General features: G+C 47.0%; 1 protein-coding gene across 1 annotated transcript; it reads right to left on the bottom strand.

Moving 5' to 3' along the window:
• Positions 1 to 7183: 7183 nt before the first annotated feature.
• On the bottom strand, positions 7184 to 14166 carry LOC147673650 (protein S100-P-like). Its single transcript, XM_086947587.1, has 3 exons — positions 14090 to 14166; positions 8904 to 9053; positions 7184 to 7362 (listed from the first exon to the last, which is right to left on the bottom strand). The coding sequence occupies exons 2-3, from the start codon at positions 9033 to 9035 to the stop codon at positions 7225 to 7227; spliced, it is 270 nt and encodes an 89-aa protein (XP_086803713.1). The 5' UTR covers positions 9036 to 9053; positions 14090 to 14166; the 3' UTR covers positions 7184 to 7224.
• Positions 14167 to 14762: the final 596 nt, after the last annotated feature.

Here is a 14762-nt window from a genome sequence, read left to right as displayed (position 1 = left end):
GAACACATTTTTCAAGGAGTTTTGCTAGAGTGGGGATGTTGGAGATGGGATGGAAGTTATTGAGATCAGATTTGTCAGCGTTGTTTTTTTTAGAATAGGTGAGACCTGAGCAGCTTTTAGGCAGTCAGGGACCATGCCTTACAATCTTCGTCCATGTGGGGATGAGAGCGAACTTGATCTCTTTGAATATGGTCGTGGGCAACGGGTCACCGAAGTGATTGGACGGGTTGATAGTCTGAAGAATTTTGTCAATGTATTTTTCAGTAAATGGGGAAAAGGTGCCCCATGACGCATTGTTCTTAGCGTTCAGGAATGGCGAGTTATACTTTTCAAAGAGGTCAGGGGTGAAGCGGCAATAGAGGAGGGTAATAGAACCTTCATAGAAGTGAAGTCAATAGAGATGAGCCGTGATTTTTCAGTGAAGAAGGCATCAAAATCTTCACAGGAGGGAGGGTTGCCAACTGGATCTGAGAGAATTGGAGTAGAAACCGATTGCTGTTTGAACAATTCGAAAAGTTTCTTGGGGCAGTTTTCCGCTTGGTCTAATTGTAATCTGAAATAGTCTGCCTTAGCTCTCTTGATCAATTTGCTGTAGAGGCTCCTGACCTTTTCTCAGAAGTTTTAGTTGGTCCGAGGAGGGATTGGATCACCAAGAGCATTCAGCTGCTCCAAGGTTGCAACGTTCTATGTTTAAGTTGTCATTATACCACGGTTTGGATATTTTAGATGTGGCATTTTTAAGTGGGAGTGGTGCAATGTCATCCATGATGTTGGTAATGGTCAAATTGTAGGCGTCAGTGAGTGTTTGCACCTCGTTCAGGTCGGCTTGAGAATAGAGGACAGATTTACAGTGGTCAGCGAGATTACGGAGGTTTACTGATCTGAGGTCCCTTTTCCATACCTTTGATTTCAGAGATTGAGCCTTCTTCATCACCACCTCCCTGTTAATAAAGAAAAGGATGCTGTGGTGGTCAGACCAGTCACACTGGGTTATGGAGTCTAAGGCGATAGTCTGCTCCTTGGAGATGATGAGGTCAAGAGTTTCTCCTTTAGCATAGGCTGGTTTGTCACAGTGCTGAGTCAATTCATGAGCATTTAGAAATGATTTAAGGCAGGCTACTGCTGGATCATTGGGGTTAGACCAATGCACGTTGAAATCACCCAGGAAGAGAGTGTTCCTGTGGATACAGGCTAGCCCTCCACCCATCTTTAGCGCCCTGTCAAGCCTGATAATATCATAAGTTGAGGAATTAGGAGGTCTAAGATAGGAGTGGAGGCAGGATTTAACCAAGCAAATTTGAGACGTAGTGGATTGGGGGGAGGGGGAATGAGAGTCTTGGAGATGTTCACCCTGGTGAGGTTGTCAGAGTTGCTGCATCTCAGATTGCTGGGAGGTTCTCTGTCCGAGTTGGAAAGAATGGGGTGAATTTGCCTCGGCAGGGTCATGTTAGAATTGGCAGTGGACGCAGGGTGGCACTCACTTTTCCTTGGGCAGGGTTGGGAGTTTGGAGAGGGAATAGGGTTCATAATGGAGGTGGCTAACAGCTGACCTTTGTGCTCACTATCCATAGTGGAGGCTCTGGGCTAGTTTGTAGAGCTGAAAAGAGAGCTGATCATGTGGAAAAGATCATTTGCTAGGACTTTCAAGTCATGTAGCTCCGTCGTGAGAAGGAACAATTGTCCAGAAATGTCCTCGAAGCGCGTCGTCAAATCTGAGTAGTGGGCGGAGGGTGTAGAGTGTGAAGGCGAGTCTAGCGGCGTCAGGGGGATTCGGTGAGAGCCTGTGAAGTTTGTGGTGGTGGTGTATAATTCCTGAGCAGGGAGCCGATCAGTGGGTATTAGAGGACCGTTTGACGTTGAGGTTGTAGTATTCTCGAGATGGGGGAGGTCATTGAGCTGAGGTTTGGGTAGAACAGGGGTCGAGGGGGAACGGTGCCCAGATTCTAAACTAACGGAGAGCAAGGTTAAAGGGATGGGTGATGGGGCATCATCGTATAGTCGACGAGTCTGTGGTGTTTGAGGGGTCCACCCAGCAAGAGAGTCATCCTGTATCGGACAGATAATCGGTGAGGGGATTGCGTCCGGATTAATGTCAGGTGGCTGAGAAGGAGAACTAGAGGATAGACATAGTCCTACCATGGGCAATACGTTACTGGGGTCACCAGATGGGGAGGGTTTTAGGGAGAGTGGAGAACTCACAACTGTTAGAGATGGAGTACTAGATAAACTCATCAAGGTGGTAGTGCTTGGGTAGGGGTAGGGGTCGGTGACGTTGCCGTAAACTGCTTTTTTGAGGGTGGGGTAGATGTTGCCCATCTTAGCTTGATTGTCATCAGATGCTTGTGTTAGGATGATCCCATTATTGTAGAGAGTGATAGTGGTGGTGGCCTTGAGGGATGGCGAGGGAGACGTTGTTTGGAAGTTGTGTTTGTGACTGTTTCAATGGAGTTCAAGTCAGGAACGCCTACTTTGCATGTCATTAGCGATATATATATCGCTGACATGCAAAGTGGAGAAAAGACGGCTGCTAACTCAAGTAAACAAGTAGGTACAACCTTTAGAGGGGGACAGCTAAGAATAATTTAAATGTGGGGTAGGATGATTACCCCTTTTTGGTCTTGAAGAAGCACCATGGATCATTTAGAGACCACAGAGGTGTGAAAAATGTTTACCCATGTTCTATCTCACTAAAGTTACACAGAGCTACTAGGGCACGTTACAACCACTAAAAGTAGCACCAACCTCTCTTGGTTTTTTAACCTGGCAGGGGAGTCTATATATTAAAGGTTAAACTGGCATCCCCTAGTCAGTTTTAAGTCACTTTGTCGCACACATTACAAACCACACCACTTGGACACCCTTGCATTTATCAAACAGCAGTAAAACCAAAAGATTTCCTCTAAAGTTACCCTTTGGGGGACCCATTAGGGCATTACAGCGTTGGCCCGATGAGAACCACCCGCCTGATGATGAAGCATGACATCCCCAGGGATGTGTGAGGGCAACAAGAAACAAGCTTATTGGCTGTCACTAATTCTCTGCCCAGAACCTAGATATCTTTCCTGCATTTTTATCTCTAAGAAATAGGAGCAGTGACCCCCCCGCCCCCTTTTTGATTTAATTATAGCTTCGGAGCACAGGCACTGGACCTTTATCAGCTCCCACTCCCTCCTTTTTCTTTAATAATAGTGGCCCAAAACAAAACAAGCCTTTTAAAAGACAATAGGTCTGCAGTTGGCAGCCAGCCTTTGCCTTTCCTATGCTTATTTTGTCATAGTTTTTGCAAAACTGTATTTGTTAGTGGAGCTGCTGTAGCTTCCACAGGCAAATGAAAGGAGGTATTCAGAAGAAAGCTGCAAGTACCCACAGCACATTTGCCATACTAGGAAGATTTTTCCAGCTCACAAACGCTCTCCTCTGCAGTCATTAAATCTACACCCACCAGCTGAAAAAACATTTTAGAAACAGCACAGTTCAAGAAGCTGCTTCTCTACCTTACTTGACATAGAGGCATGCAGCGCTTTCACAATCTTATCTCCAGGTCTCAGAAGGCAAAATAGACTTTGCTGACATACTGGGGCCAACATAGTTGTTTGCATCACCTATTTGTTCATATCTGCTCCAGTATCCAGTTTTGTGCCTCCGTAACTTGAGCCAGTGGTGTTGGTCAAGATGTTCACATTTAAAGGACCTCAGGGTGGACTCTGCAGAATTCATGATTGTGTTAATATTGACACGGTCAAAGTTCTGCTTATGAGAGTTTTGCAACCTGTCACTGTTATGATCTTCTTGTGCTCTCTGTTGCAAAGCACCAATTTACTGCGTTGCATGTTCTTTTTAATTTCAATAATAATGTATTAAACCTGTAAGTGTGGCGTAACAGGATTCCCTTTCGAAATGGCAGGGTGTTAGCTATGTAACCAGTGGCTCTCTTTATTTCTCAGTTTATTTACCTAAAGGTCTTGTTATGCCAGCCCACAAACCTGAACTTCTTCCCTTCCTACTCTGATAGAATTTGGAGACCTCACACCATATCATGGTTCTTCTTTTCCACTGTCTGCAGGGCCCAGTTGTGTGCTCTGAACCTCAGCGTTGACACTGCAGGAGCTCTGCCTCTGAGCTGCTTGGGCCATGTGAGCTGGCACACAACTAAATAGACTCAGCGCTGCAAGCCCAAACCAAGCATTATGGCTTCTTTTTTAGTGCCCCAAGAAACTTTGGTCAACATCCTCAGTATACATCACATGACAGGTAACCCATATGAAAGTTGACATCCACTGTCAGACCCAAAAGGGCTTCCCAGAACCGGACTTTCAGCATCTATTAGTGGATTTGTGACCCCACACTAATGCCATATGAAGGTAAACCACCACATTTTCCCACGGAAGAAGCAACTCACATGAGTGCAGCAAGGGAAAAGACTTTCCACAATGGGTACAACGCAAATGTAAATTCTTGACAATGAATCAGCCGCTAGTAGTCGCTTTGGCCATAGTCCAGTCAATTATTTATTAGCCATTACTCCACTCCAGACACGTATCATCTAAATGCAATAAGTTTTGGCTGTGCTCCAGTAGGAACAGTCAGCCCGACCTGCCAGGGCACATCACCTCTGAATGGAGCACAAGCAACCAAAGGCTGGTTTTAGACTTGTTGGACCTCATCACTGAGAAGTACATTGGATCCAATGACACAGCGAGCACAGTACCAAGGTCTGGTCATACTCATCACACATAGGGCATCACAAGAAAACAACAAAAGGTGATGGGGGAATGCTTGCAAAGTCCAAGCTGCCACAAATCACCCAGATCCTTATTACAGTCGATTATTCATGTTTCTCCTAGTATGCTACTTCAGACAGGGTCTAGCCATATGCAAATCAGCCATACCCCTGCTCCAATAGGAACAGACTGGTTCAAACTGCCAGGCCAGGTCCCATCAGAACAGAAACACAAGCATCCCCAGACCAGTCAAACTAGTTAGGCCTCTCAAGTAGATTGCATATTGTATTGGATTTTTTTTAGCTTCTTATACCCCTTTAAAGTCAAAAACTACTATAATTTGTACCAAGTTCCTATTTGGCATTTCAGAGTGTATGGATGAGAGGATGCCGCTTGTCGTATATGAGGAGGTGTAGGGTAAGGAGCCTGAGGCTCAGAGATGGATGTGGCCTATTTCTCAGCATCACAGTCTTAATTAGATCAGAGTACGCATTGGCAGCCATCAAGAGGCTTGACACTTTGGTCTTTCTTGGTTTGGACAACTGCATGTATTTTAGTGTGACTATAAAGCTGCCCTCGCTACTGGGTCTAGTAGTTTCGGGATTGGTGTGGCCCTGCACACAGGCTGCTGTATCAGTTTATAAAATCAAGGAATGGGTATCAAGGCAACACAGCTTTGACCGGGGCAAAGAGCGGTGAGTTACAATGACTTAGAACAAACCGCAAAGATGTCTACGACTACTTCATCTTGCCCCATGACCGAAACGTTGAAGGAACAGCAATGGAGAACGTAACCTACCACGAAATGCCATGGCCGTGATTGACAGCCCATTCAAGCAATGGGGAACCCATACTAATAGATAAGAGGCAATGGCTGAACAGGGCAGCCAATCCCTCTGCTGCACTTATATTCACTTTTTAAAGTATTGGTAACATGAGTTCTCCCAGGCACCTGTATTCATCTTTGTAAGACCCAGAAAAGAGCAGGGCACATAGAAAACTCCTGCTGGCCAATTCCAAGTGTGCTATAATCCCTGTAATGCATTGCAGACATCTCAGTCCCAGGATAGCAAGTTACAATGCGTGGAATTATAACAGGAGTCTTAACAGTGGTGCAGCAACGTGGCGAGGAAAGACCCAATTGTATGCAAACTGCTCAAGATCCGAACAGAAACCCAGCTCTGATGTCTTTCTGAATCTTCATGATGATCAGCAAGGCTGTACACACCAGCTGGCTTAACTAGCCACCCTTGTTGGCAAAGTTCCTGTACCACGGAGTAGGACACAACTGGGTGGGGCGGGCGTAAGTAGCCACCCTCCTGCAGCAGTAGCCTCCTCCCCCTTGAATCAGCCTCTCCCCAGTGTAGGAGACACCGCCCGCCTCACAGAGAGAATGAGGACAGCGGAGGGCTCAGCTTCCAGGCCCGCTCGGACACTCACGCCTCATCATAGCATGCAGAACTAGTGGCTCTGAGCACAGGTGACGAGCCACCACAAGGTCCCAGAAGAAGCGACACTGCAGATGTGTCTGTATGAGAGCCAGTGAGATTCCTTAGAGCAGCCCGCGAAGGGCAGGACTTACGATTAGTATGACCAACTCCCTCCAGGTCATTATGGACACGGTTTCAGTGCTGGACCTCTGTGTGATAGCCTAATGACCACTGAGGTTTGCTTCCATTGACCAAATTAGACTAATGCACCAGAATTCCACCCTTTGTAGTGAAATGTTCAGGACTGGACATAGTTTCTGCAGGGATGACGTCATCCTAGTTACCATGGAAGAACATGGGTTCAAGAAATAGAAAGACAGGAACAATACGCGAAAATGATGTCAAGAGAAAGCACTGGACGTGAGGCAAGCTGGGAGTGCGTGAAGGTGGGGAAAAGCGAAAAGCAAGAGAAGGAAAATAAAAGCATGGGGTGTGAGGAGAGCAGCAAGTAGAGCAAAAAGGAACAGAAATACACATTGACAGAGAAGCAAGAGTGGTGAGGTACAATGGCTTAGAGTAAGGGACAGAGATGTCTATGACTACTTCATCTTGTCCGAGACCACAAACTATAGGCAACGGTAATGGGACAACATAATCTTCCCTGACACGCCATGTGGTTGATTGACAGCTCATCCAAGCAATGGCAAACCATTACAAAAACACTAAAGCCAATGGCTGAACAGGTCAGGGCAGCCACTCCCTCTGCAGCACTCCTTATATTCACTGTTTAAAGTATTGGTACCACAAGCTCTCCCATACATCTAAAGTTGTCCTTGGTGAGGCCCCAAACCGGCAGAGCACACCAGCAAACTCCTGGTCCCCAATTTGTTCTCCTTGTGTTACTATAGTTTCCACTTGCTCGCCCGCTACGGAAACAAGAAACAATTCAGGATAACTCTCCCTAACTACTGACCATGTAGCAACCTCATTGGCAAAGGCAGGCACTTTTTAAAACAAGAAAATATGAACAAATAGTGTGACAAATATTTTTTATTGAACTCAGACCGCCACTTTTAACAACCTCCTTCTTCCATCACCATACTCAGAATAGCCAGAAACGTGGCAAACTCCTGGTAGGTAACCTTCTTGTCACAATCCATGTCCATCATTTTCATCACTTCTTCCACCGCCTTCGCATCTTTCCCGGAGGCCTGCAGAAGAGGAGGCAACAATCAGTAGGAAGGTCTATAAATGTGAAGTACATTACTTACTTGCAGCCCGTTCTACGCCCTCACAGCGAGCAAGGATTGGAAGGCGTGCCCCCTCCCTCAGTCAGCAATATACTCAGGACACAGAGACGTTCTGCCCTTTGAGATCCAGGTATTTGTTCTGAACTGGTGGCCAGACCCTAAGATGGGAGAAGTCCATTAGCCCCAAACCCTGGCAGATTCTGTGGGCAAATTTCAGTCTTGGAGTTGATTTACCCACACTGACTTCTAGGTGGCTGCTCTCTCGAGGCATCTAAAGGTAGCTCCATTGAGCAGTCCAGCTTATTTCCTCCTAGGCAGAGATCAAGCCTAAAGCTCTGTCCTTGGGGCTGCTGCTGTCAGTCACCAGCAGCCTTAAAGGAGAGCCTGCTCAACTGAAACACACAAGAGCACTGCACTGGGTGTATTGATGCTTCCAGAGGCCCCCACTAGAGAGAGGAAGATCTTCAAAGACAATGTGAAGGTGGATTAATCCTGAGCCCTGGGCATTACCTGGGAAGCTTGCATTCCTTCACAAGAATCAGCTTTGTTAATTATGGGGACCCACCTCTCCTTTTAACCTCCCTGGTTCCTCATAACTTCCAGGAGCCATCAGCTCACCCAAGGGCACCAGTAGAAGGTTCCAAGACATGCCATACAACTCACGCTGAATCTGCTGGGTCGTGGCAAGCTCCAGCACCAATCAAGCACTGTGCCAATACAGAATCAGTGGTGGAAGTACACAGCCCGCTCTAGATAGTCAGGACTAGACCACGATGTTGCTCGTTTGAAACAGGCCGTTTGTGTTGATGGTGCCCATATATCCTGGAGTAAGGAGTTCTCCACTTTTAGGGCTGGCTCAGGAGTGAATGTCTTGGAATGCTATTTTAGCCAGAATTGTCTTCCTACTTCCTTCTTTCTGTGATTTGCACCTACACTCAGTGGGTTCCAAAGGCACTCCTAATGGGGTCATTTAGGAGATGGCCCTTGGGCTGCTCTTTAGGCCTTGTAGAAGAGCTAGCTTTGGAATGCTATTTCTAAAGCAGACTATGGTCACACCTTTCCGGCTGTGATGCAAAACATCAGTACTATCCTTAAACCACGGGGGATGCCATTCATCTTCATGATGAAATTCGGGTTGAATTAGTGCTTAATTGTTGAAAAGGAGAGCATTAGGCGGGGAGCCAAGCACAAGATAATCTCTATAGTGACACCGGTCCCAAAATTATCAGCTTTATTCTTTTAAGGAAACCTTTGTTCTAAAGTTTACATACACAATCCTTCGGGGTAGACAGTGGAGAGGTCAAGAAAGCATCACCAAACTGGCGTAAAGTGGAATAAAGTGACTATTGCAGGACTAAACCTGGGGCGTTAAGAGGAACCAGGTGGATAATTACAAGAAGCTTTGGGCGAAACAAAGTACAGATGGGTTGTGCATGTCATACCTATAAAAAGGGGGAAGAAAATCCCTGCTTTAGTCAATCTTCATTCCACAATGTACTCACACACAAAGATGGGAACTCCTTGTTCACAAGAAGTTGCAGCTCTTGCTGGCTGAGTTCGCCACACTTGCCATCACCTCCAGAGTATTGTTTGAAGGTCTGGAGCATGGCCCCACAGAGCTGTTCCAGAGTCATTATAAGGGGTGCTTCGATCTGTAAAGAAAGTAACACTGCAGTCAGTGTTTAGGATTTAAAATGGCAAATACTGTATTTATGAAACAGCAACCACCCACTGACCATTAAGTGAGAACTACCTACAGCCCCCTCCCACCCTCTGGTCCAGCCCATAATATAACTCTATAACTCCTCTTTATGATTTGTGCCCTCCAAATAGGCCTGGCCTGGGCAACATTGTCATTGCTTCAGTGATATTGACATATTGCGTGTTACGTGAAATTTCATGTATGTTTTGCAGGAAGGAGACTTGTTTGCAGAAAATATATCCTAGCAGGGTTATCTACATGCTCAAGTTTCCTGTCTGGATCATACAAGACTTGTTTGTGTAAAAAGTCAAGCAAGAGACAGACAATCCTCTTTTTAATTAAAATCATTATTTTGCAAATTTTGCTTCGGGAAATAATAGGCAAAAAGAAAATTATGCAGTTTCGCTTTACAAGAGCACAGCTTCTGTCTACATCTATTTGTCGGTGTCAAGCACAGTTCTTTTATTTTGATTCCTGTATGATTTGTTTCTTCTTGTGGACTTCTCCGAAGAAGCAGCGGGCCATCTATTAGGGCAAAGGGGCCCCACCCACATACCTTTTTTGCAGATATGAAGAGTGTCTGTCAGTCTGAGCAAAGGTCAGTCTGACAGACATTCTTCATGTCAGGTCAGGCAGGAAGGCACTGTACATGCAGTAAATGGGCAGGCATCTGGCTGCCTGAGCTGGACTTTGCCGGGCCAAAGATTTCGCAGCCCTGTAGACGCGACCTCCTCAGTGTCATGTTATGGTTTTGGGGATCCCGGGGTAAGACATATTTTGGGAGCCCCGGTAGGCACAAAAACAATAGAAATATATATTTGCTGGGACCCCAAAAACCCTTAAAATTACAGGGGGTAGAGAGACAGATTCAAAGTTAATAGATAGGCAGATCGAGAGAGAGGTTTAGATAGAGAAATAGATTAGATAGAGGTCAAGGAGGGAAATATTACTTTTCTAGGAAGCCCTTTGGAGGTTGAGGGCCCCCAGCAATTGCCCACTTTACCTGTGACTTAAAATGTCTCTGGACCACCTCAGCCCAGAAAAGTGCTTGGAGGATCTCCCCCTCATGATGAGGGGATGTGTTACAGGTATACTCTGACCTGGGCAGTGTAGTTTTGAGCCCTGAAGTGCCCAGGGCTGACTGTCCATCAGTGACACCTCATCACAGAGTTGGGTGGGGCGAGCAGTCTTGCTGACCCCAACCCACACTTTGCTGAGTAAGGGACTGCTGTCTCCGCTCATTGGCTGAGCAATAGACGGCAGTCCTAATCCTACAGGACCCACCAAGCATTCCCTCTCACCACCTGAGATGACCACTCTAGGCAAGTTTTTTTTTTAATAGTTGGTGCATGCATGCTGTGTGTATGTATGTGTAGTTGTGTGTGTGTGTGTACCTGCTGTGAATTAGTGTGTGCGCCCTTCTTGAATTACCCACCACTGAGCCAAGATGTAACATGCCCACGATACAAAAAACAAGAGTACATTTGGATAACAATTCCATGTGCAAACATGGTCTTGCCCGACAAACTGTAGTTTCATTTCATCTGCCTCCTCCTAGATTTACTGTCTTTGTGTGATCTTGCTCCCGCCATTGTTAAGTCTGATCTGAGTGAATCACATTTCTGCAGGTCGACACAGCCCAGTCTCCTAAAGCCCCTACTACAAATCAGAGGTCAGTATACCAGATCAAAGTCTCCAAGTTGAGTTTCTTCAAGGTGCACCAGATAAGCAACATTTGGTTTAACAACATCACCTAGTACATGGGTGTGTTAGAAAGGGTGTTAAAAGAGACTTATGCCAGAAAGCTCTTGACTTGGGAGTGTTGTGTTGTTAATTTTGCATTATAAATTCCTTCTGTGACTACAGAGCACAGAGCTGCTCAAACCTTAGAGTTAGAGACTGGAGAAAGGTTTGAGCTGCTGGCGGTGGGAAACAGCCATTACAATGAATTCACTACAACGCATACCATTAGAACGCATGCTATCACAACGCAAGTACCATCATACTGCAATGCCATTACAACACATATGCCTTTACACGAATTTCGTTGTACAGGCATATGTGTTTTACATGTAAGTATAAGGTAAGTATAGGGTCTATGACAAAATAAGCATTGCAAAGTGCTCATGCTTCCAAGCCATGCCAGCTTTAGTGAGCCCACCCTTCCACGCCCCACAGCTTTAATGAGCCCATCCTTCCACGCCCCACCATCTTTAGCGAACCCATCCTTCTACGCCCCACCAGCTTTAGCGAACCCATCCTTCTACGCCCCACCAGCTTTAGTGAGCCCATCCTTCTACGCCCTACAGCTTTAGTGAGCCCATCCTTCCACGCCCCACAGCTTTAGTGAGCCCATCCTTCTACGCCCATCAGCTTTAGTGAGCCCATCCTTCCACGCCCCACAGCTTTAGTGAGCCCATCCTTCTACGTCCATCAGCTTTAGTGAGCCGATCCTTCCAAGCCCCACAGCTTTAATGAGCCCATCATTTCACACCCTCCAGCTTTAGCAAACCCATCCTTCTACGCCCTACCAGCTTTAGCGAACCCATCCTTCTACGCCCTACCAGCTTTAGTGAGCCCATCCTCCCATGCCCTACCAGCTTTAGTGAGCCCATCCTTCCATGCCCTACCAGCTTTAGTGAGCCCATCCTTCCACGCCCTACAGCTTTAGTGAGCCCATCCTTCCACGCCCTACAGCTTTAGTGAGGCCATCCTTCCACGCCCTACAGCTTTAGTGAGCCCATCTTTCCACACCCTACCAGCTTTAGTGAGCCCATCCTTCCACGCCCTACAGCTTTAGTGAGCCCATCCTCCGACGCCCCACAGCTTTAGTGAGCCCATCCTTCTACGCCCCACCAGCTTTAGTGAGCCCACCCTTCCACACCCTACCTGCTTTAGAGAGCCCATCCTTCTACGCCCATCAGCTTTAGTGAGCCCATCCTTCCACGCCCTACAGCTTTCGTGAGCTCATCCTTCCACGCCTACCAGCTTTAGTGAGCCCATCCTTCCACGCCCTACAGCTTTAGTGAGCCCACCCTTCCACACCCTACAGCTTTAGTGAGCCCACCCTTCCACACCCTACAGCTTTAGTGATCCCATCTTGCACGCCCCACCAGCTTTAGTGAGCCCAACCTTCCAAGCCCTACCAGCTTTAGCGAGCCCATCCTTCCATGTCCTATCAGCTTTAGTGAGCCCATCCTTCCACCCCACAGCTTTAGTGAGCCCATCCTTCCACCCCACAGCTTTAGTGAGCCTGTCCTGCCACACCCTACAGCTTTAGTGAGCCCATCCTTCCCTATCAGCTTTAGTGAGCCCATCCTTCCACGCCCTACAGCTTCAGTGAGCCCATCCTTCCACGCCCTACAGCTTTAGTGAGCCCATCCTTCCCTATCAGCTTTAGTGAGCCCATCCTTTCACGCCCCTCAGCTTTAGTGAACTCATCCTTCCACGCCCCACCAGCTTTAGTGAGCCCATCCTTCCACGCCCCACAGCTTTAGTGAGCACATCCTTCCACGCCCTACAGCTTTAGTGAGCCCATCCTTCCACGCCCCACCAGCTTTAGTGAGCCCATCCTTCCACGCCCTACAGCTTTAGTGACCCCATCTTTCCATGCCCTACCAGATTTAGTGAGCCCATAACTTCCACTCCCCCATAGCTTTAGTAAACTTATAAATTCACTTCCCCATGCCTGCATGTCCCTCTTCCACTCGCAAGGCATCCAAAAATACTCTTTCCCAAATAACCAACGACAGTGTTGGAATAGTAAATGATCCGGTTTTCAAATATTTTACCATATTTCAACCCTGCTCTTATTTTAAGGGAAGCGGACATGAAGGGGGCTTCCGAGGTTAGGACACCGGCAGAAAACGTCTGCAGAACTCCGAGAGAGCACACTGATATTAATGAAAAGCCCAGGACTAGGAAAGAATGCCCCCGAGTGCACACAGCCATCTGGTTGACTCGCCTTCCATTGTATTGTTGACATTGTATAATTCCAAAGAAGCCTCCTGCTTAGAATTTAACCCTGACCCGTGTATTCATTGGACGGCAAAGACATTTCAACCCGCGGGGTGTTCTGAAAAGTCAACGTTATTATCATTAACGCACATAAGAAGTCACTGGTCAATCAGATTGTCGTCCCCCAGAACAGACCCCAAAGGCTCCAATTGATTATAAGTTGGGTAGAGGGTATTCCTGGGTAGGATCCTGCTTCGCCCAATCATACCCGGCCTGGTGTTCCCACTTAAGGATTTCCGAGGAGCATGAACACCAGACCGATTTTACCTGCTGGTAAATGTGCCAGTAAATCACAGCACGCTCAGGCTCAGGCAGCGCCTGGCTTTGGCGTCCAGGCGGCTTTCCGGGCCCCTTTAATGGCATCAGTGTAATCTTAAGAATTTAGGGGACCCTTGGAAAATATATTTTAGGGCCCCTTTACAGAACAGCTTTGAATTGTATTACCTATTAACTTCCAACTTTAGCCCACATGGTGCCAAACATGTACATAAACAAATTACAAAAAATAATATTGCTTGTGACACAAAAATCCTAAATATGACATTGCATAGAGAGAGCCAGTCAAAGAGGTAGGCTAAGAGGCAGAGAGGTTTCGATCGAAAAACAGAATAGACAGAGTCAAAGAGAGAGAGAGGTTCACTCTCACGGGGGCCCTTGCAAGTCGGGGAACCTGAGCGAGGGCCCATGTTGGCCATGTCTTAAAACCTCTCTGCGTGGCATGAGGGCGGCACAGATGCCCGCTCCTGTCAGCCCTCGCGCTCTTCCCCCCTTCAGCAGGTTTGTTCTGGAATGAGGATGACGCGCACGGATAGTAAATACTGACCAGAATTTCATTCCCTATTTCTGCCGCAAATACCTATAAGCCAGGCCCGTGAATTCTGGCCATAAACAACATATTCAGCCACAAGGTGCCCCCACACCCAGCCTCCCGCCAAGCAGAGACTCCTGACAGCTGCGCGTGAACCTTACCTCAACCACAAGCAGGAAGAAGGCACTGGCGGCTGGCACTGGAAGAGAGGCCAATTGCTTTGTCGCAGGACTATTTAATGCCCTCCCAGCCCCTCCCTTTTCCTCCAGGCAAAAGCTGTACCTGGCTTCTTGTAACCGAACCTGTTTGAACACACGTTTTTTTAACATCAGTTAATTGGCATTTATAATAGGCACTGAGGGCGTAGACAGTCCCAGAAAATAACAGCGTTAATCAAAGCACTACAATCTTCAGATGCCCAGGATGCAATGGTGAGCAATAAAACGACCCATGCACAATAAACATACAATCTTCAACCTGTTGGCTGTCAAGACTGGACTGGCCATCGAGGTGAATGGTGACATAGGAGAGAAATAAAGAGAGGATAACTGTGATGTCTGCTAAATGTCCAAAAATACAAGAAAAAAATGAGAAAAAACTAAGTAAAAGGGCGCAGGGTTGCAAACTCAGGGAAACATCTGCTCCCAACTGCTGTTGCAATTAAAGCCTATTCTCAAATGTGGCCAGCGGGGATGAGTGGGGAGAAAAGGGGTCGATAAGGGACTTTATCAGTGGGGACTGAGCTCTTACAACAAGTCAAGCGGTGGGGGAGGATCTAGCCACAACCCAACCCAATCGCTAGAGGGCGATGTCAGCGTCGATGGAAGGGCCCTT

Source organism: Lissotriton vulgaris, chromosome 12 (genome assembly GCF_964263255.1).
Source record: "Lissotriton vulgaris chromosome 12, aLisVul1.2, whole genome shotgun sequence".
NCBI lineage: Eukaryota > Metazoa > Chordata > Amphibia > Caudata > Salamandridae > Lissotriton > Lissotriton vulgaris.
Note: the sequence above shows the minus strand (reverse complement) of the source record. Positions and strands in the feature narration are given on the sequence as shown.